Here is a 21,898-nt window from a genome sequence, read left to right as displayed (position 1 = left end):
CCCCCTTCCACGGAACGCTTCCGTGCTCTAGCCGCGCGCACCGAGATCCATTGCCTCCTCCTGCCCACCGAAAATCTTCCTACAGCTGCATTTCCTCCTTCAGGACTTCGCTGTCTTCCCCCGTCCTGCCCTAAGGTTCTTCTTCAGAGATCTTGCAGGCATGCATATTCCTTCTTTCTTTTGTTTCTTCTCCATTTTATGGATAACAAATGACGATCCTCCCTTAACAGTACCGAATCCTTCTTCCTCCGGCGTTCCTGGCCTCCTCCTCCTTCGGCGATCTCGCAGGTATATGGTTTTTTTTTTCTGTTAATTTCATATTCCTTAAGGTTTCAAATTCTTCTTCTTGTCACATTTCTGGCTCAATGTTGCTTTCCTCTTCACTTCTTTATCTCAATCCTTTGGAAGAAGCTTGTAGAGTATTTTTTTGTTTTACTTCATTACATTTCTTGATTCTCTGACAAATGATTAATATTTATGGAATAACAAGATAGTTTTTGATGAGTAATTGCATATGTATGTCGATTACTATCTAAGCATGATTTTGTATGTGAACCTTTTGTTTGTGTTCATGTGTAGCAGTGCATACATAATGTCCTATTTAGTAAATGGTGTTGAGTCAACTATGAAAAATATATCCTACACTTTGAAATGATATTTTCCTTTGTTGAATTTCAAATGATATGTACTTAAGCAAGTTTGACTTCATTTGAGCATCATCATTATTACTAAAAATAAAAAATTATTTTTGAGTTATCATTGAAATCAAAATTATTGTTTCTAGACAATCTTTGATATTTGAGATTTGATAAATATAGATTTCTAGTTTGCAGGCTTTTTTGTTATATTCTTATATGATTTGCGTATCATGTATTTTATAACCTTATTACAAGCTGTTTCTCATATTGTTTGATTTATATCACGGTCTGTCTAATTTTCTAAATTGTGTTATTATTCACGATTATTGTTTTGCTTTATCATAGTAATAAAATGACCAATAAGTCTAAAAGCTTGGTACACCGACACTATGAGAAAGAGAAATAAAATTAATATTTTGCGACGTTTGCCTTAAAGAAATTGAATTGGGCAATAGACCGATCACATTTTTCAATAAGGAAGGGTGACAGAATATTATTAAGAATTTCAAGGAATGTAAGGGTAGGGAGTACGACAAGCTGCAATTGAAAAACAAGTGTGATCAACTAAATAAGGATTGAAAAATTTGGAAGGATTTGAAAATAGACTCAACAGTTTTAGGTTGAGACCCGATGAAACGTATCATTGATGCTCTAGAAGAGTGGTGGACAAAAAGACTTGCGATAAGGAATTTTTTAATCAGTTTAATTTGAGTCATTTCACCTTTTTTCATATTAACTAAAGGTTATAATGGTTTTTTATATGCAGGTGGTTCCCCCAGCCAAAAATTTCAAGTTTTGTGGACTTGAACTCGAGTTCGAGGAGAAATTAAACCGAATGTTTGGGGGTGTTGTCGCAATAGACAAATATGTCTGCGCTCCAAGTGAGACAGGGTTTGGTGGTACTCAGGAAAACCCAGAACTCCGCAGCCAAGAATTCCCGAAAATCCAATCAACCAACCGGCCTAAGCGCTCTCTTGTGGAGAGTATGAACAGGGTGAAATTTTCTCTATAAAAAAATCAGATATCATACCTGCCATATATGAATTTAAAAACAACGCCCCCCCCCCCATAAAGTTCAAAGAGGCTCAATTACCGAGGTTGTTCAAATTCTGGAAGAAAATCCAGACATAGCTGAAAACTTCGATCTTTTTATTGTGGAGCTGTTTCAAGATTCAGTCCATAGAGATTTCTTCAGAACGATTTCGATAGATCGACGGGTGGCATATCTGCGTCATTTCTATGTTCGCAGGGAGAAATGAGGGATTATTACTTTTTAGTAGTTTGTTGAGAGACTTATTTATTTTAGTACATTTCATTGGAACATTTATCAATAATATTGTAATTTCTAATTTCATGGATGTTTTTTATTCGAGCGCCTTTAATCTTATATAATGTTTTTCTTGAGATGTTATTCTTGTTAAATTTAATAAGTTCTGTCTTTTTTATGGTAGCACTAACAAAATGTTTATCAGCATGGACTGAGAACAAGAAGAATAAAGAAGGAGAAATACAACAATCCAATTGATCGTTCAATATTACAACACTTACATTAACCGCTCTCAATGCTACACATCATCTTACGTCGAAGACAAATGAGTTGGAGAAATGCTTATTGGCCATCCAATCAGATTCAAGAACATGTTCTGAATGACGCAGGAGGTGTTTACCGATCTACTAGCGGAACTGACTCGATTTCATGGTCTCCATGGGTTATTCAGGACGATTGAACGTGAGGTCTTAGCAATTACTCTGTACATATTGTCATTAAACAAGTCAGTACGCGGTGCGATGGAACGATTCCAATACTCATCGGAGATGATAAAGAGATACTTCACTGTGGGTTTGAGTGCTCTTGTCAGCCTCTCGACAAAAGTCATAAAACCAATAGATTCAACTTTCGCATGAATACCCACGGAGATTCAACACGATACACGTTACATGCCATTCTATAAGGTAGGAATAACAATTTCAAATTTAGAAATTTATATGTGAGCAAAGGACATAGCCTAACTGAAGGATTCTGTTCAGGAGTGCATTGGTGCAATAGATGACACACACATTGATGCACGAATTACAAACGATGAGAAAGTTGCATTTATCAAGGGTTGTGGAGCCCCCATTCAAATTGTCATGACAGCGTGTGATTTCAACATATTTTTTACTTTTGTCAATGTCGGCTGCCAGGGGTAGTGCACACGATAGCAAAATTTTCAAGAGTGCTATATGAAATCCTCATTACAACTTCCCTCATCATCCGCACAGTACATTGCTTCCCATAATCCTTTGATTGTTTTCTTTATATGTAGAACTCAAGATGCAATACAATACAGGAAAGTATTATTTGGTCGACGCTGGCTATTCTTTACAGCGAGGGTATCTGAAACCCTATCCCAGAAAGGGTGGCGTCTAGGCGCCAGAAATGATTTCTTCCCAAATGCATTGAATTTGAACTAATTTTGAAAGGGTACCAGAGATAACTCTTGGAAGTTCGGCCCAATCTAATGTAATAGTGATTTTATTAAAGAAAAAGGGGGCGGAAAAAGGAAAATAAGGCAATAAATGAAGAAGAGTGAAAGAGAAAATTGTCTGTTACAGATAAGAGGAGAGGAGAAGTGAGAAATTTCTTCTTCATTACATTTCTATGAGAGAATCGAGTGATATTATAAGGAGAGAAAATGATTCAAAGGAACTTCAAAGGATTTGTTTGGGAGGAAATTGAGATAAGTAGTTTGTACTTTACTTATTTTACTTGTTCTTATTGTGTAAACTTTTTTTTATATATAAATCCATATTTAGTTGTATTTTCCTCATAAGATCTGAGTAGTTTGCTTTGTCTTTCTCCCTGCAATGAGAAATAATCATGTGAAGAATTGAAATTGTTTAGAAGTGCTTTAATTTCATAATTGTGATGATTCAAAATTCAAACTTTATTTACTTAATCAATCTGTCTAATTGTTAAGTTAAAATTTGATGTGAAGCATAATGATGCGAATAGACTATGTTTTTCTCAATTAAGTAAGAATCACATTTGATCTCATAGATGAGAATGTTGTCCATGTGAAGGAAAATAAGTTTTGATGGACGTAAATTGGTAATTCTAGAGTGATAGGCTAGAATCTCCAATTTGATCCAGAAGGTTAGAACCTAAGGGTAGATGTTAGCCTCCAGGCGGAGGGATAGTGAGAACTCTAGAGTGAGAGCTAGTATCTTCCCAACCTAACCAATGATTTAGGAACTTGACTTTGGATTAGTCAATGTTCTTTATGCACTTGTAAGTGGGCAAAAAATAAATATGCTCCTATTTGACATAATATAATTTATAATAATTTGAATTATTTAATGATTATAATCTCATTGCTAGGGGAACGATACGTTCTAAAATTTAAACTATTCTTCATAAAACTTAATTTGATGATATTAAAATTTACGTTGAGTTTAGAGATAAGAGTAGTATATATTAATTCACTTAGTTTAAAAACTCAAATTTCGACCTGCATTCCTAGTTAAATTTTTTGCAGTTTATATAGAGTTTTTTTAAGCTAATATTATAAGATTTCCAAACTTCCCTGTGGGATCGATACTTAGGATTTCATAAGATACCTATATTACTTGTGCGATACATATACTTGCATTATCATCCTAGCGAATATTTGAAATCGATAAATAATACCTTAAATCGCTAGGAGTGACAGCTATAAAAATTTAAAGAAAAATTAACTATTCTGAAGTATATTATTGTTGTGACTGCCACAACACATCCGCATCACCCACCCGGGATGCGATACAATGTGAAATCCGCCGTCTGCACCAATAATTAGCAGAACTCAATGAAGGGACTCAAGGCGAAGTCACCCTTAATTGTGACCTAGAGAGTCGACAAGAAGGCAAGGAAGACGATCCAAATCTGTTCCACAAGGTAGATAACAATGACGAAGAATACCATCCACACTGTTTTGGCATTTACTACCAAAGGTGACCAGGAGAAGAACCCTGGAGGCCACCAGGACTTCAGCATTAAAATATATCTCCCTGAATTTGATCGAGGTATGGATCCAGATGAATTCCTTAACTTGCTGCAAGCAGTCAAGCGTACTTTTGAATATAAGGAGATACCTGAAGATAAGCGGGTCATACTGGCAACTATTAAACTGAAAAAACACCCCTCGTTATGGCGGGCAACCTGCAATGACAACGAACGTGGTATGACGGTGGCAAAATCAGTAAGTGGGACAAAATGAAGAAAGCCTTACTATAGAAATACTCGCCTCCACACTACCGCCAAGGCATGTTCATAAAATTCCACAACCTACAACAAGGAGAGTTGTTCGTAGAGGAATTTACAGTCAAATTCGATCAGTTACAAATATGTGCGAGCTTGTCGAACAAGAGGAGCATACTATTGCTCGCTACCTCGGAGGTTTGAAGCTCACCATTAGCAACATAGTTCAATTACAACTCTATTGGTCGCAAGGTGACGTCCAAGCCTTGGCCTTAAAAGTAGAAAGTCAAAAGAATAAGGCATGTCCACAGCCTTCCTTCTGACATCAGTCCTCATACAAGCTAGCACCCACAGCTGCAACTATCGACAAGGGCGTACTAAGAATGGGGAAACCAACATCCGGGAATGCTTAAACTGATCCAAGCTGTAAGACGTTCGAGAAGGGTAGCTCATCTGAGCCAATGCCAGCCAAATGGTGTTTTAGGTGCCACGGGTACGACCATGTTGCATCCAGCTGTCCTACAAGTCGAATTGTCTTTTAAAGGTCAAGGCATCGTTGAGGAAAGCGAAGACGAGGAATCAAAGGAAAATTTTCCGAAGAAACACTTCAACTCCCCAAAGACGAAGGTGAATTATTAGTCATACGATGAGTTTTACAGTCAAAATCAACATGTGATCAATCTTAGCTAAGCCATAGCATCTTTCGTACAGTGCACAGTAAAAGGCAAAGTTTGCAGCCTGATAATTGATAGTGACAGTTATGAAAATATTATATCTACACTTATGGTGACAAAGTTGGAATTACCCGCACAAAAACATCTCCAATCCTATTCCCTCACTTGGTTGAAAAAGGGAATGACATCCACGTGGATCAACTGTGCCTTGTTGAGTTCTTAATAGGCAACCAGTTAAAAGAACAATTATGGTGTGTCGTCATGCCCTTAGATGCATGTCATATTCTCCTAGGACGATCTTGGCAATACGACTGCAAAGCTCAACATGATAACTTTAAAAATACATACTCATTTAAGAAGGATGTCAAACACATCGTGTTACTACCAAGACACAAGAGTAATGACACCGAGAAAGCAGTAGTTTTGAGAGCCACTTTCATGCTCAGTTCGAGATGCTCTGATGGCACTAGTCCTAGTCGTACTCGAGGAATCAGAGGAAGAGAACATAATACCAACACGCCTACAATCACTACTACAAGACTTCCAAGATTTTATGACTCTGCCATGACAATTACTACCACTGTGGGACATCTAGCATGCCATAGATCTTTTACCAGGATCAGTCCTACAAAATTGACGCCTATAGACTATGAATGACATAGTATGAAGAGATACAACAACAAGTATAAGATCTCGTCACTTGAGGGCTCGTTAGAGAAAGTACAAGTCTGTGCGCTGTAACCGCCCTAATGATGCCCAAGAAAGATGGATCATGGAGGATGTGTATTGATAACAGAGTCATCAACAAAATAGCTATCAAGTACCGATTCTCAATACTTCAACTAGATGATCTCTTGGACCAATTACACAGAGTCACTTTGTTCTCAAAGGTCGACTTATGAAGTGGGTATCATCAGATACAAATGAGACTAGGAGACGAATGGAAGATCTCCTTCAAAACACGGGATGAACTGTACCAGGGGACAATCATGCCCTTCGGCCTATCAAATGCGCCCAACATTTTCATAAGATTAATGAATCAAGTATTTCAAAATCACATCGGGAAGTTCGTCGTACTCTACATTGACAACATACTGGCATACAACTATTTCGAGGAAGAACACATTTGCAACACCTCATAGCGATATTCAAAGTACTTCGGAACAAGAAGGTATATGCCCATTTAAAGAAAGACACTTTTATGACAATTCAAGTATGCTTTAAGAGTTACATCGTATCTAACACAGTCATTTACCGTCGCTTCATTTAACATTTCAACACTACTATCGCCCCCCTCACTGAGCTTTTAAAAGGCAAAGAGTTCACTTGGCCAAACACTGCTCAGATTAGCTTCGACACACTAAAAGAAAAAGTAACACAAGCGCCAATTCTAACCTTGCCAAATTTCACACAACTGTTTGAATTGGAATGTGATGCATTAGGGCCGGAATAGGGGGTGTACTGAGCCAGGGCAGTCACCCATGGCTTTCTTCAGTAAGAAACTAAATGAATACAGGAGAAAATATTCGACATACAACAAAGAGTTATATGCAATCGTCCGAGCCTTCGAGCACTGGAGCCACTATCTGTTGACAAGTGAGTTCATATTATTTATAGATGAAGAATTGAAATTTTTGAATAGCTAGATAAAGTTGAAAAGCCGACTTGCAACTTGGTATAATTTTTGACATCATTCAGTTTCGCACTTAAACACAAAGTTGGGTGCCAATATCACGTCACAGATGCACTAAGAAAACATCACTTATTAATCTCTTCTATGCAAATAAGCATTGTAGGGTTCAAGATCATCAAAGACCTATACACGTCAAACAAAAAATTGAAAGATATCTGAGAATAATGTCAGGAAAAGTCTATCGGGCAGTACTATCGCGCAGATGGCTACTTGTTCTACTGCAATAAACTATGCATCCCGGGATGCTCCTTGAGAGAAGCAATTGTACAACATAACCATAATGGAGGCCTCGCGGGCCATTTCGATAGAGATAAGAAACCCTAGTCAAAGAAAACATTTCTCTGGCCCTGACTAATAAGGGATGTGGAGCGTCGCGTCCAACAATGTAAGATTTTCCATTTCGCAAAAACAAGAGGGAAAAATATATGATATACTCCGTTACCAATACCCGAAGCACCCTGGGTGGATATCACCAGTACTTTGTATTAGGTCTCCCTAGGACACAAGAACAAAGATTCTACAATGGTCGTAGGGGACCTATTTTCAATAATGACACATTTCGTACCCCGTCACTGCGCATTGGACGCATCGCATATCACTGATCTATACTTCAGGGAGATTGTAAGGTTATACGAGATCCCCATAACTATTACCTTGGACAAAGATGTTAAATTTCTAAGCCACTTATGGAGAACCTTATAGGGGAAGTTGGGTATCAAGCTCTAATTTAGTTCAGCAGCTCATCCACAAACAGGTGGTTAGACTGAAGTAGTAAATAGAAGCCTAGGAAACCTACTGAGATGTTTCGTGGGAAAAAAATATCAAACAATGGGATCTGAGTATAGCTCAACCAGAGTTCGCTTACAACAGATCAACGAGTCAGACAACGAGACGCAATCCATTTGAGATTTTCTACGAGTAGAATTCTCTTACACCACTTGCTCTAATTCCACTCCTGCCAACGACAAAGCTTAGCCAAGATGCGACAGAACGGGTTCACGAGATCCAGCAAATACATGAAGAGGTTGGTGACTAGACTGTTAGACAAAACGGAAAATATCAAACACAAACAAATAAATTAAGAAAAAAGATAACATTCCAAGAAGCCGAGCTTGTTTGGATTTAGTTAAAAAAGGAACGATTCTCCGCAGGAGCATTAGTGAAATTGAAATTCAGAGCAGACGAACTTTGCAAAATTCTACGAAAACTCAATGACAACGCATACATGATTGATTTAATAGTAGACTACAACATTTCAACTATATTCAATGTTGGAGGTCTGACTCCTTACTTTGAGGATCCAGAAGCTTCGACAGATGAGGTCGAAGCTCCCCCAACCCCGGGAGACTGTCACGAGGCTCGATGGAGGACCAATTGGTCCTTGGGAGAGGGGGAGGCTGCTGCCCCCTCCTTCCTCTCCTTTGTTTTTTCCTACTTTGTTTTTCTTTCCTTTCCCTTCTTTTCTTACTTCTCTTCCTTGGAGCCTCTCTTATTTTATATCCTGATTTTATTTCATTCTCCTTCCTTATTTTAAAATCCCGTTTTTAAAAATTTGAGTTTCTGATTATATTTTATTCCATTTTCTTAATTTAAGTGTTTCTTTTAAAAGTCCAACATCTTTATAAATAGGAGATGATATGCTTAGAGTTAGGGGTCTTGTTTTGGAAATCTGAATTCAGCGTTGTCTGAGTCTTTCCCCTCTTAAGGGCTATATCCGACGACACGGGAGGTGCTCCGTCTGTAACCCCGTTTGAGGTGGTGATTATCTTCTCCTTTTTTACTCCTAGCTGCAAGTCCTACAGATCACCGACACTCCAACCGCCTTCTAGTAGCAACCGACTGTGTCCCTGCCAACAAGCAACCGTTGGACCCCTCCTACCTCTTATCAGACCACTGCCTGATCCTCCCTGCAGCTTCCTTGTAGGTCGTAGCGCCTTCAGCTTCCCTGTAGGTCGCAACCCCTTGCAACTTTCCTGCAGGTTGTAGCCCCCTGCTGTACCTTCTCACCGCCACCCTGCAACTCCCTTGGAGGTCGCAACCCCTGCTTTCCCATCCCAACCTTCTCCCTGGAGCTGGCTTGCTGGCCTGCTGGCCGTAGACCCAACTTCTCTTTCCTACAGCTTCCCTGCAGGTCGTCCGCAGCACCCCTATTCTGCAGGCATTTTGCCGCCACCATGCCTCCGCAGGTCACACCTTGACCCCCTACCTCTGCAGGCATTGTGCCGTCACCCTGCCCTAGCAGGCCACCTCTGTTCTCTATCTTCTACAGGCTGTGAGCCGTTGACTCTTTGGTCCAAACTGTGACGATGCCACCCTACCTTTGCAGGCATTGTGCAGGCCACCCTGCCCCTACGTTCGTTGATTTGCTGTCCCAACTCTTCCTTTAGCCACCCGAGACCTCTCCGGCCTTCACAACCACCGATCTAACACCACCACTATGGACTCCCTCCTCTTTAAGCTTGTGTTTTTTTTTGTTTAATCTTTATTCGGAATCCTTTGTTTCTCTTTTTTCTTTGTGTGTTATCTTTTTTTTTTTTTTTTTGAGTCTTCATTGTAACCTTGCTGAATTCATTAATAAAATTGACTTGTGTCTTGATTTGGGTTACTTTGGTATCACATATGTTTGTTTTTGGTTTGTAAATTTTTAGAACTAATTTTTTTTTTAATCTAATTACATGGAATTCAATTTGTAACTGATCTTGTGACATCTTTATTCATTATTGGTCTCATGCGTACATATTTGTAATTTGTAACTTGCTTCGTGCTTATCTACAATTAGCCTCATGCCTTGCTTTTAGTTATCAAGTATGGAGCAAATTACTAACATGACAATTAGTTTTGGAGTGGTTTTTTGTATTGATTATATTGACACTTTAAAATAATATTCAACGGTAGGTATCTTAGTGTTAGTTATTTATAGATATGTTGTTGTTGATATGTGATATATCTTTCTAGAAAAGGTGGATTATTAGAATAATGAGGAAAAGTTTTAGAAGAATCAAAATTTGTTTAAAAAATATTGAGTGCATTAGATTTAATTTCAATGGATGCGAAATTAATAATTATGAATTTGTGCTACCATGATAGCACTACAACAAAATTAATTTATAGTCACAAATGGGCCTCAAAACATCATATTATAACGCTAGGTATTAAGGCAATTGACATTTTTGCGTAATGTATGATAATTTGTTAAAACTAATTTGTTAAAACTTTATATATTTGTGCTTAAAAAATATTAATATTATAACACTTAGAATTGATGTGATTAACATCGAGTGTGATGTAAATAATATCAAAATATGAAAAGAAATATCATTTAACTTCATATATTAAGATTATAGAGAACATAAATTGTCTGAAAAGTTTTTCTTGCTGCAAATTTGTGCTATAATAAAAATTTATAGGGCTATTTAACTGTTGGTTTACTATTTTTTTTAATGCACGCATTTCTGAATCATTTAGAAGTTATGCTTTTAATGACCTCAAAGTAATCTTTTACAACAGCCCATCTTGCAATATATAAGAATGATTATAATTACTAATATATATAAGGTGTTTTTTCAACTTAAAAGTTGTGCCCATGAAATAATCATTTTGACTTGACTTGGCAGCCCATCTTGCAAATCACGTGAGAATACATTGCTTCCAACCTACTTCAAATCACATTAGAAGACAAAGTATTTGATTAAAAAAAAGAGAAAACATATCCAATAAAATTGAATAACTTATTATATAAAAAAAAGCAAAGTTGAAATCACCTCATGATACTAATGAGTGCAAATGTCATAATATTTGAAATAAATAAACCAATCAGATTATATTAATTGATTAAAAATGACAGAACAAGTCATAAAATTGAATCTCAGCAGTATTCAAAAAAGCAAAGGTAAAATTACTTAATTATACCGATAATTATATTTTTGATAAAATTTTGAAATAAATAAACCAAAAGTGATAATCTTTCAAATGAAATGGCTTGTTTTTCAAATTTGTAATTCTCATTCATCTAGCAAAACATGCAAAAGCTAAATTAAACTAAATTTTATATAAATCATGTCAAATATTTTCTATTGACATTCACATACAAGTAATACAAGCTATTTTTTAGAAATCTTGTTGACATATCCAATAGTTATAAAATGTTCATACCTTTTATTTGGCTATTTTATGTGAATCCCAACACCCTAAATGGTTGCGATGACAATTTTGTGGACATAAATGAAAGAAAGATGGTTGAATGAAAAGTCCTTTCGGATTGATTTAAACAAACTTTAATAAGTGGTAACTTTTGTGATTTCTTTTCTTTTATGTGTATAAAGACTACCATGAGTTGATTCAAGCAAACCTTTAAATAAAATAGTAATATAGATGCACATGAAAAAGCTGGGATGTTAAGGGAGTGCAAAGTAGCTGGTTACAGAATTTTGCATGCGTATTCAGAGTAGAATCAAATAAAGAATGAAATAATGAGCTAAAATGTGTCAGGAAGACTTATCAATGTTGAACTCCTACAAATTATTTTGATAAACTGAAAATAATAAATTATACAAGCCATTGAAAGAAAATAACTATTGTTGTTCGGGGAGAAGAGGGCGGCTTGGAAAGAAAATTAGCAAAATATCATATTTTGGAATTATGCATGAAAACTAGTTTAAGATTAAGTTTTATTCCCAATAGGAATCTTGAATAAAGGAAAACACATGTTTTGTAAAGACAACTACCTAAAGGTTGCATTCTAATTCATTCATATATAGGCGGCCATCGTTCATGAAAGAAAATGTTCCTTGATGTCCTACAAGTGAGCATTCTTTGTAGTTGATGCTGAAGTTCAGAACTAAGAGATGCTAAAACAGTTGATGTCAAGTGGGTGACTAAACTTATTGAATTAGTCTCTTTGTGAAATGCCAGAGCGTAATGATTTTTAGATAGATTACTATCTATCCTGAGCTTACTTGGATACATTAACGATTAATTAACCAAAGTAAATGTCTAAAATTAAAATCGTAGTTCAGCAATTAAAGATGATTTACCAAAGCTAAATATTTTATAACTTTGGAAAAATCACCAATTCTTACAAATTAATGGTTATCCTTGTATACATTTAAACTTGCCTGCTCAGGTAATTTTGTCCTTCAAAGGTGTAGAGATTCATTGGCATTATAAGCTGTCAATGAAAAAAATACGCGATGCCATTAAATCAAATAATATTAGGGTTGAATCTTGCATTGACAAAGCAGTCACGAATTTAGAACAATGTTGCTTCTCTTTATCACTCCATCATCACATCCTTCATTGCTGATTTAATGGTGCAGAGAGCAGTAATTGTCATTGTGGAAATAGGTTAGTGGAGAGGCTATCTAAATTCAATCAATTTAATGCCTCATATGTTTGAAATTCTAATGATTATACAGGTCACGTGTTTCTTGGCCTAAATAAAAGGTTGATTGGATTTAAGGATTCAATTATTTTGGAGAAATACTTTTGATCATATGGGTAAGTTATATGGCTGGATAGCTAATTCGTATTACTATACACTTTAGAGTACATAGTGTTTTTCATTTAAGAAAGTTCGAAAATTTGAATATTGCAGATGAATAAATGAAGAAATATGTTTGAGAAGCAACTCAAATTTTTTCTTAAAAAAAGCATAATGAGCTGGTACGACAATATTCCATGGTTCTTTGGCTTTGCTGTCAATGATTCCAAATAAACATCAACATTATTACCTGTCGAGTAGGCCCACGTATGAACAAATAAAGCATGATAAATGATGGATTCATGGCATATCTTGTGGCAAATTGTCTGACATTAAAACCATAGGCATGTACTATAAGTAGTGCTAATAGTCCTAAAAGGACTAAATCCATGTAATAATCATTGTTTTAAAAAAAGCGCTCTATGCATGCCTTGAGTTGAGGTGCACAAAAAATGTCTCAAGACTACAGCCTTACTAAGGCATACTCCTTTTTTTCTTTGAGGCATGTCTATCTAGACTTTATGCTTTGAGACATTTGAGGCCGCATTTGAATAAGGTTTTGTGAAAAAATTTTTATCATATAATCTTCTATTATAATATTAATATTTAATATATTATATTCTACCTATATTTAATAGACTTAGTGCAACAACTCAAATAACTCAAAAGGTAATTTAAGCATAATAAATTACCTAATAGTGTTATTAATTTATTATTTTATTTTAAATTATGTTGAATTCAATGTTAATTGATGTAGATAATAAGAAAAATAGATTGTGATTGAAAAGATTTAAAAGATGTCGACGAGACATAATTAGAGGATGATTCAATTATTATATATGTTGACTTTTCTGAAGAAAATGAAATTGAGGATGGAATTTTCCTGGCATATTTATTTGAAGTGCTTATCTTGAATCTTTTATTAAATCTTATTTTATGTTGATATATAAGATTGAGATGTATGATTTGTCTTTATTATGATGTGTTGAGTACATATATGAATGTTTTCTTATATGTTTGAATTATATTTAATTTTATCAGCTTTTTATTTTTCCATTTTGAGCCTTACTTTTCATCCTTCTTAAGGCTGACACCTTATCTCACTAAAGACAAAATGTCTTGTTTCTTGATACATCTTCAAACCTTTCCCTAAATGAATATTATGAGGATCTTTGAAAAAAAAATTGTCTTTGTATTCTTAGTTTTGACAGGTTGGAGAATTAGAGGGATGTCTCATGCAACTAGCCTTGATTCGATCCTCTAAATGTCAACTTATATACTTTGTGGCCTTTGTTGACATAAATGATATTTGTAATCTTGGCTTTAAGTTAAAGTGCCATGTCATTTTGGCTACAATTTTTAGTTTTCTTTTGCATGAAATCTTTCGAATATTCTTTTCCTGAATAATTCACCGCACTCTTGTTATTCATCGCATTCTATCTTATTTTTATTCAAGCCTCATTATAAAGTATAATCATTGTCATCGTAGTTATTGTATTCAAGGTCCAAATATTTATTTAGTTTCTTGGACTCGTATTATGATTTTCGAAGCTCCATACCCTCAATAGACTACTTAATAAATCATTTAGTTAAGTAAATGTCTTATCAGTCCTATCACTTAATTCCTTTAGTTGAAGCTCTCTAACAATAAACTTAAGTTCAAAAATTACAAGGAAATAGCTCTTGCTATGCATCATTGACTATATTTAAAAAATGCTGACTTATGAATTTTGTCTTTCCATTTCAATTCCATTTGTGTCACACTACACTATTTTATTATCATTTGACAACCCAAATCTATTTTCAAATAAGCGATGGATGTTCTCGCAATCCTCGCTGGGATTCAATTGTAATAGTAGATGTAAATTCTCCATGAGATAACCACTTGAAGTTACCTGATTTTAATCTTCTCCAAAAGCGGTGTTTTAACATCTATTGTTTGGTGATTGCGGTTTCAACATTCTCTACAATGACAGAGGGTATGCTTGCGCAGTTTTCCCACTGCTTTGCTTGTTGACCACCGTCAAATCTCTATTGACTACGATTTTCTTGCTGCTTTTCATAAATTTTGGCTGGAAGCCGCATTTTATAACTAAAACTACCAGACTATGGCTACTATTAGAAAGCTATTATTCAATTTTAAAAAAAAATATCTATTTTTAATTCTTGCAACAGCTTAAAAAAAGGTGATTTGCATACGACTTTATGATCATCTTTACCAAAAATTGTCGCTCTAATGAACTCATGAAACATAACTTTTCAGATCTTAGATCTGAACATGAAATTCAATTTGATTAATGCCAGTATTAAAAAATGCTTACACTCAAATCCAAATCCAAACTACTCAACTTCTAGAATTTATTTACAAGTCTCCATGTTCTGGAGATACTTAAACAAATTAGCCATCTAGCTTTAACTATTGAACCATGTCCACATTAAAACCGTGAAGTAAAATGATAGAACATTAAATGAGTGGATGTCATATTTTTAGCTCATCTTTAATTTATGAGATTTTTAATACATTGTAGGGTGGTATGATCAATGCTTTGCAAAATTTGACGATTTTAGGTCTTTCCAATAACAAATAAAACTAATATGTAGATCATTAAAGCTTTTAATCGTACGTGTGGAGCTTAAGTGCATAACACTTTTGAAAGTAACTCAATATGCGAGTAGAATGTTGCTTTGATGTTATGTGGTTTCACTATGGCATATGATCCAGTTTCATCAAGTTCTTGCATGCAAGCAAATTAATTTTCCCCTTCCAGAGAATAACATCAGTATAATTTAAAGAGTGTTTTCTTTTTCACTGACGTTTTATATAAAAGAAACTAACATCTATGAGAATAGAAGTATTAATTGTAATTTCTTGTAAAATCAATCATACAATGCATACACGATGAGTTTTATGAATAGTACAAACAAAACATTTTCAATTCTTCCATTGAAGCATGGAAATCATGGAAGAATGCCTTATAGATATGATCAAACTCACATATAGAAATAACATAATTGTCCAAAAAGTTTGGAATCACATACACAAAATAAAAATTCCCAAACAAAATACATTTTAGAACTTTCCCATTCTCTCCCCGATCACACTTAATTGAAAACATGCAAACAATTAATTTTTGAAAATCTAATGATAGAGTACTAAGAGATCATTGCCAATAAAAATATTCGATGGTGAGTTTGAGAATATTGTTGCTGTGTAAGAGGTGGTGGGAGATAACAAATATATTATCATTATGATAGCATCAAATGAGCAAGAGAAGTTGACGGAGAATTCTATAAAGGCATTCGATGGTTTTGACATGTTAGATGCACTTAGATGAGGGTTTGATTACTAGAGTACGCGGGGAATCACTTGAGGTCATGGGTCCTAATCATTGAAGAACATCAACTAAGTCTAAGGATAGCACCTTGATTCTAGGTAGATGCTATAGTGATATTGTGATCGTAATGGGAAATAAATGATTTGCTAGCAGTGGATAAGTGTAAAAAAAATAGGTTTTTATTTATTTATTATCATTATTAGTTTTTTTTTTTTTTTGCGATGCTAAAATGTTTTAGGTGCTTACGAAAACTAATTGGAAATACTCAAAATAAAACCTTATGATAGAAGTGTTGTAAAAGGGTTAAATTTGGTGTAGTTTTAAGTATCTTGGTTGTGCTATAGAGAAACACCACGATTTTAATGTGGACATGGTTCAATAGTTAAAGCTAGGTGGCTAATTTGTTGAAGTATCTCCAGAACATGGAGACTTGTAAGTAAATTCTAGAAGATGAGTTGTTTGGATTTGGATTTAAGTGTAAGCATTTTTTAAAACTGCTCAATTCGATGCGCCTCTCCTATGCTCTTTTTTCTTAAAAATCACAATAAGGCTTACATCCATTGTCCTCCCCCCCAAAGCTGATGCGTCTCATCTCTATTTTTTGAGGCGGTATATAGTTTTTCTTTTAACAAAAGCTAAAAAATAATAACAATATATTCAGCCTTAACCCTCACACCTTACACATTAGCCAACAAGAATTAAATAGAAATGATATCCATAAAAATTATGGCTCGAAGTTCTAATCATCAATATAATTATTATTGTGTTATAATTGCTTAATATTTTATTTTGTTTTCTTAGCTTATTTTGATAGTTTGATGTTTGTGTAACTCATCCTCTTTCATCATTTAATTTTAGGATGTTAACATACTGTTTCAATTTGTATAATGTATTATTTCCTACTTTGTTAAGATAATGATATATTATTTTTTAATATATTAATATATTACGATGTTAAATTTTTATGTTTTACTTTTTGCTTTGAAGTTTACATAATACTCCTTTCTTTACACAAATTTTTTGAACACCTCAAAATGCTTTGAGTCTTACGAATTGTTTCACAGAAAAAATACGTAATTTTAATGGTTGAGTATGAGAAAATTAAGAAGTCATATATAATCAAGATTGATGTGATAATAATGAGAATGTTGAGATGGGTACCTTATAAAAATAAGATAATGTAAGAAAAAATGAGTTGCACTTTGGTTTGGGGTTATAGCACCGAGGATATCTGATGAAATACCAATAATTTGACAATTGAATTATGTTGAATAAATAGAAACAGAAAGTGGTAAACTAAAGGGTAATATAGCTAAATTTGTTGCGAAAAAGAGTTGCGGAAAATAGATTTCTTCTTATTGCTTCATGCAGCACTTATTTGGAATGAATGGAGGATTAATTAAAAACCCAATGCCATTATTGGATAAGTAACTTCAACTTATATGGGAAGTCCTTATGAATTATGTTATTATTTTTGTTAGAAGTAAACAACTTATTAAAATTTTCTCTCTTCTCATTTGAGTGTTTTATTCTATAGGAAGATAGATTTACTGGCTTATCTATGTGTTATTTGGTTACTAGGAACTAGGAACTAGCTAAAGTTAGGTTCTTGCTTTTGCACTGAGATGGTAGTATGCATGTATGCTAATATTTTAAAAATTAATTGCTTTTACTAGTATGGCATGGAACATGTTTACTTTAATCAGTACACTTAAACTGCCATTCTTTATAAAATGCTTTTCTTTTTTATGTTTTTCAATTCGAGGTGTTTGCTTGCATTCATAAGATCTTTTAGCTCATTAATATTTAAGTTTGCAGAATTTTCTTGAAACTTTTTTTATTTTTACATGTTATATGTTACAGAGTCGTAGCTCTAATTTAATATGTAAACATTCAAGCAACTATATTGCTTATTTTCTTTTATTTCCTTTCTCATTATGCTTGCTCATTTTGTAGATGATTTTCGATTATTTTGTGGAGATCTTGGCAATGAAGTTAATGATGACGTCCTTTCAAAAGCGTTTTCCAGGTTTCCATCATTTGTTATGGCGAGGGTAAGGTTTCACTTATGATTTGCATTGAAACATTTGTGCTACAGAAGTATCTTGTTTGCTTGTTACATTGAATTGTTCTGATGTTTCATTTTGTTACAAAAAAAATTTTGATGTCACATGTTGCTAATGCAAGAAGTCGGCCAACTATTAAAGCTCTGAGTAAAAAGATAACTAACTGTTGATAATCAAAGTTTTGTGATGAAAGGTTAATGAAGTCTATTAATTAGACTTTTTATTAGTGATGATTTTTTTTTAAGATTTGCGTTTGTAATATTTTGTAAAATATTTGTTATTTTGAAAAATATGAATTTCAAAAACTGAATGTTTGAAACTCTAAAATTCAATTTTTTGAATTTGAAATTTGATTTTTTAAATTAGTGAAAATTTATTTAAAATTCATAGAGAATAATTAACTAAAAATTAAAATGATTTATTAATTATTTTTTACACAAGAGTGGCTAGCCACCACCCATTTGGAGCATAGTTATGGGTGGTTAACCATATGTAAGTGGCCTCTTCTCATCCACAAATTTGGCCAGTTCTCTCTCCCTCTCTTCAATCCTTTTTTGTCATTTTTAAATTATCTTTTTTAAAAAACTTTTATATTTAATTTCTTTAATGAAAAGTGGGGCTTGGTGGGCGTCTTCACCATGAAAGAAAATTTTTGTGTTCTCTTTCAACTATTCACTTTGATGAATAATTAGATTATTATTTTTTTTGTATAAATCATATTATTTTTTATTGTGTTTTTTGTCTACAATAATTCCCCCACAAAAGAATAATTTTTCCCATAATATTTGTCCAGAAAATTCTAAGCTTTGTCCAGTTGGGTCTGCCGGTCATGATTTTCTTAGAACGAGATGTAGTCTTATTCTAAATGCCAGTTAATGGCCTTAAATCTCTTAACAATTTTTTGAAAAGCCTGTTTTTAATGTTGTCGGCAAAACAAGGGCATGCTTTACTTGACCCACCCTCTTGAATTTTTTTTTTAAAAAACTTCATAAATTCTTTGAAAATTTTGAAAATTTTTCAGATTACATTTAGATTGACTGCTCTAATATTTACAAGGAATCTAAGTTTGGAATTATCCCATTTTCTTACACTATAATTTTAAAGTGAAAAATAGTGCTATTGTTCTGGATAGAGCCTTAGTCTATCAGGTCGACTCCTTAGTTGTCCTAATTCCTAGTCCACATTAAATTTAACCCCACCAAAGCTTCTATATAGCTTTTCTATGCCTCATGGAAATTTTTTTGAATTTTAGTTGACCCCCACAAGTGGGTCAACCACATACTACATCATTTTTTTTTACGAGCTTTTAGTCCAGTAATTGTTTGGGAAATTTTTTTTTGTGAGTGATTTTATGGTGAGTATTTGCATTTTATGATTTATTGAAGAAGTCATAAAATTTATAATTAGCTTCTTATGATTCTTAGTTGTTCTTTAGTAAGAACCTGAGTGATCATAAATTTTTGGCTTTAGTTTCAAAGTTGATAATTTACCCCATTACATCCGTAACCCTTGTTTTTACCAATAAAATCCACCTACCTTACCTCCAATAGCATCATGCACTTCAATATTTAAACAAAAAAAAAAAAAAATGAGCACGATGTATGATGGAGTTATAAAACCTTCTTATTTGCATGAAAAATCTTTTATAGGAGATTAAAATCATGACGTATATGCAACCCAATGCTGAATTTTTTATTTGGAGAATCGCCAACAAAATAAGTATTCCACCATCATTGAGGCATTACTTGGACACATCTACTTAGCTCTTAATAGAAGAGTTCTTTTAAAGTCAAGTGGGATTGATGTGGCACAAGGTCTAATCTATGAAGTGGGCTAACTACTAGAATTTAGAGTAAAGGGATAGTTGTAGTGTTGAAACTGAGAATAAAGAGGAATAAAACATAGTTCAGAATAATTTCATTGATATGAAAGGGGGTATAAATAACCCTTACTTGAATCATAAAATAGGAAAGATAATAATAATAAAAAGAAATAACATCAAAAGGAAAGATATATCATCTAAAATCTCCAATAATTAAATCATATTAATTATTTGGAGATAAAAAAATAACATAAAAAATGAAAGCCTAAAATAAGAAGGAAATAACTCCTAATCTAAGGAAATAAACATAAATTAGGAAAGGAAATAACTCCTTAATCTAATGAAATAATTTAATCCTCATAATTTTTCGCGGGAATAAATTATTTCCTAGTGTAACTGCTAACATGTAGTAAAAGGATAGTTGTTGATCATCAAAGCCTAGTAAAAGGATAGAATTTTTTATTTTACGAGTAATGATTGTTGTGTTTGAAAAAACCTGTAATTATGAATTTCAAATTTTAAATATTTGAAAACTAAAATTCAAATTTCTTGATTTGAAATTTGATTTCTCAAGCATATGAGGGAAGAATCACGTAAAATCAATGATTAAAATTATCATTTAATCATTTTTTACTCAAGAGTAGTGGAACAACATTCCTTTGGAAAGTGATTATGGGTGATTACACGTGTAACTAGCCTTTCCTCGGCAATACACTTGGCTAGCTCGCCCTCCTTTCTTTATTTTGTCATTTTTGAATTTTCTTGTCTTAAAATTTTTATATTGGATTTATGAAATGAAAAAGAAAGTTTTTTGGTTGTAATATTATAATATCTAAAGTGAGAAACATTGAAGGGGATTGGCTTGGTGGCCGGCCTCACCATAGAAAGAGGTTTGGTGATCTTTAATAATTAGTTATTTTTGTGAATGATTATATATATAGTCCTTGTATGCACTCATTTCTTCACAAAATAAAGGATTTACCCATAATATTTGCCACAAAAATTTAATTCTAATCTAGTTCGGGCTGTCGGCCAAATTTCGCTTTCCAAAAGATTTAGCCTTGTTCTAGAGATTAATTGACAGCCTTAAATCCTTCAAAATTTATTGAAAACTCTAGATCAAACTAATAATCCATTCATCCTTTTACAAGTGTTTCCAGCACTTTCCTCTCACCTTAAATCACTTGTCTAAAACCTTAAATCTACTTAATGTGCTTTCAGCATGCCAAGAGTTTAACTTGTCCCAGCCTCTTGAAAATTTTTGGAAAAAAATACTTACAATGTTTAAACTATTTTCAAATTCTTCTGTTCACATCTAGATTCACTCTTCTTACATTTCCAGGGGATTCCATTGAAATGTCCTATTTTCACGTACTATAATTTTAAAGCGACAAATAATGCTCTCTAGGTGGATAGATCCTTAGCCTAGGCTGACCTCTTGGTTGTCCTAATTTCTAACTTCACATTGTAGCCTATATATCCTTCTTAGGCCTCTAGGGTATTGTTATGAATTTGTTTGATCTTTATCAAGATGTCCAACCATAGGCCACGTCAATTCTCATTTGCTTGTTATCGATCAATTTTTCTTAAGGTTTGTTACCTTTTTTTATTGTACTCATTAATGGCTAATAAGGTCTATGCTGATGTTTTTTAATTTAATTTTCCTTAGGAAGGATATAAGTTAATAAAATCTTATATTTTTCAACATTATTGTAAAGAATCCATTTATCTAACTTAAACTGTTGGGATATGAAGTTAATGTTGATGAGGATTGGTGATCACTTGTGAGAATCCATTGCTTATTTGTATATGGGTTCAATTTTTTTCTTTTCAATAAACTCAAGTAAAGTAGTTTTGGGTTTATTAAAAAACTCTAGCACTGTATACATGGTTCCAAAACTTTGAATGTAACTTGGTGATTGTTTGTTTTGTTTGAATTTTTTTTTGGACATGTATATGATATGAAAGAGTG

General features: G+C 33.6%; 1 protein-coding gene across 5 annotated transcripts in view; it reads left to right on the top strand.

Moving 5' to 3' along the window:
• Positions 1 to 21,898, top strand: part of LOC110021953 (RNA-binding protein 42) — a 55,542-nt gene that overhangs the window by 13,261 nt on the left and 20,383 nt on the right. For all 5 annotated transcript variants that reach the window (XM_020720686.1, XM_020720685.1, XM_020720688.1 and 2 more), the window contains one exon: positions 17,995 to 18,092. In XM_020720686.1, coding sequence (XP_020576345.1) covers positions 17,995 to 18,092 — 98 coding nt within the window. The remainder of the gene's footprint in view (positions 1 to 17,994; positions 18,093 to 21,898) is intronic.

The sequence above is a fragment of the Phalaenopsis equestris genome, unplaced genomic scaffold, assembly GCF_001263595.1.
Source record: "Phalaenopsis equestris unplaced genomic scaffold, ASM126359v1 Scaffold000153, whole genome shotgun sequence".
Lineage (NCBI taxonomy): Eukaryota > Viridiplantae > Streptophyta > Magnoliopsida > Asparagales > Orchidaceae > Phalaenopsis > Phalaenopsis equestris.
The sequence above is the reverse complement of the archived record's forward strand: the minus strand, read 5'-3'. Positions and strand labels throughout refer to the sequence as shown.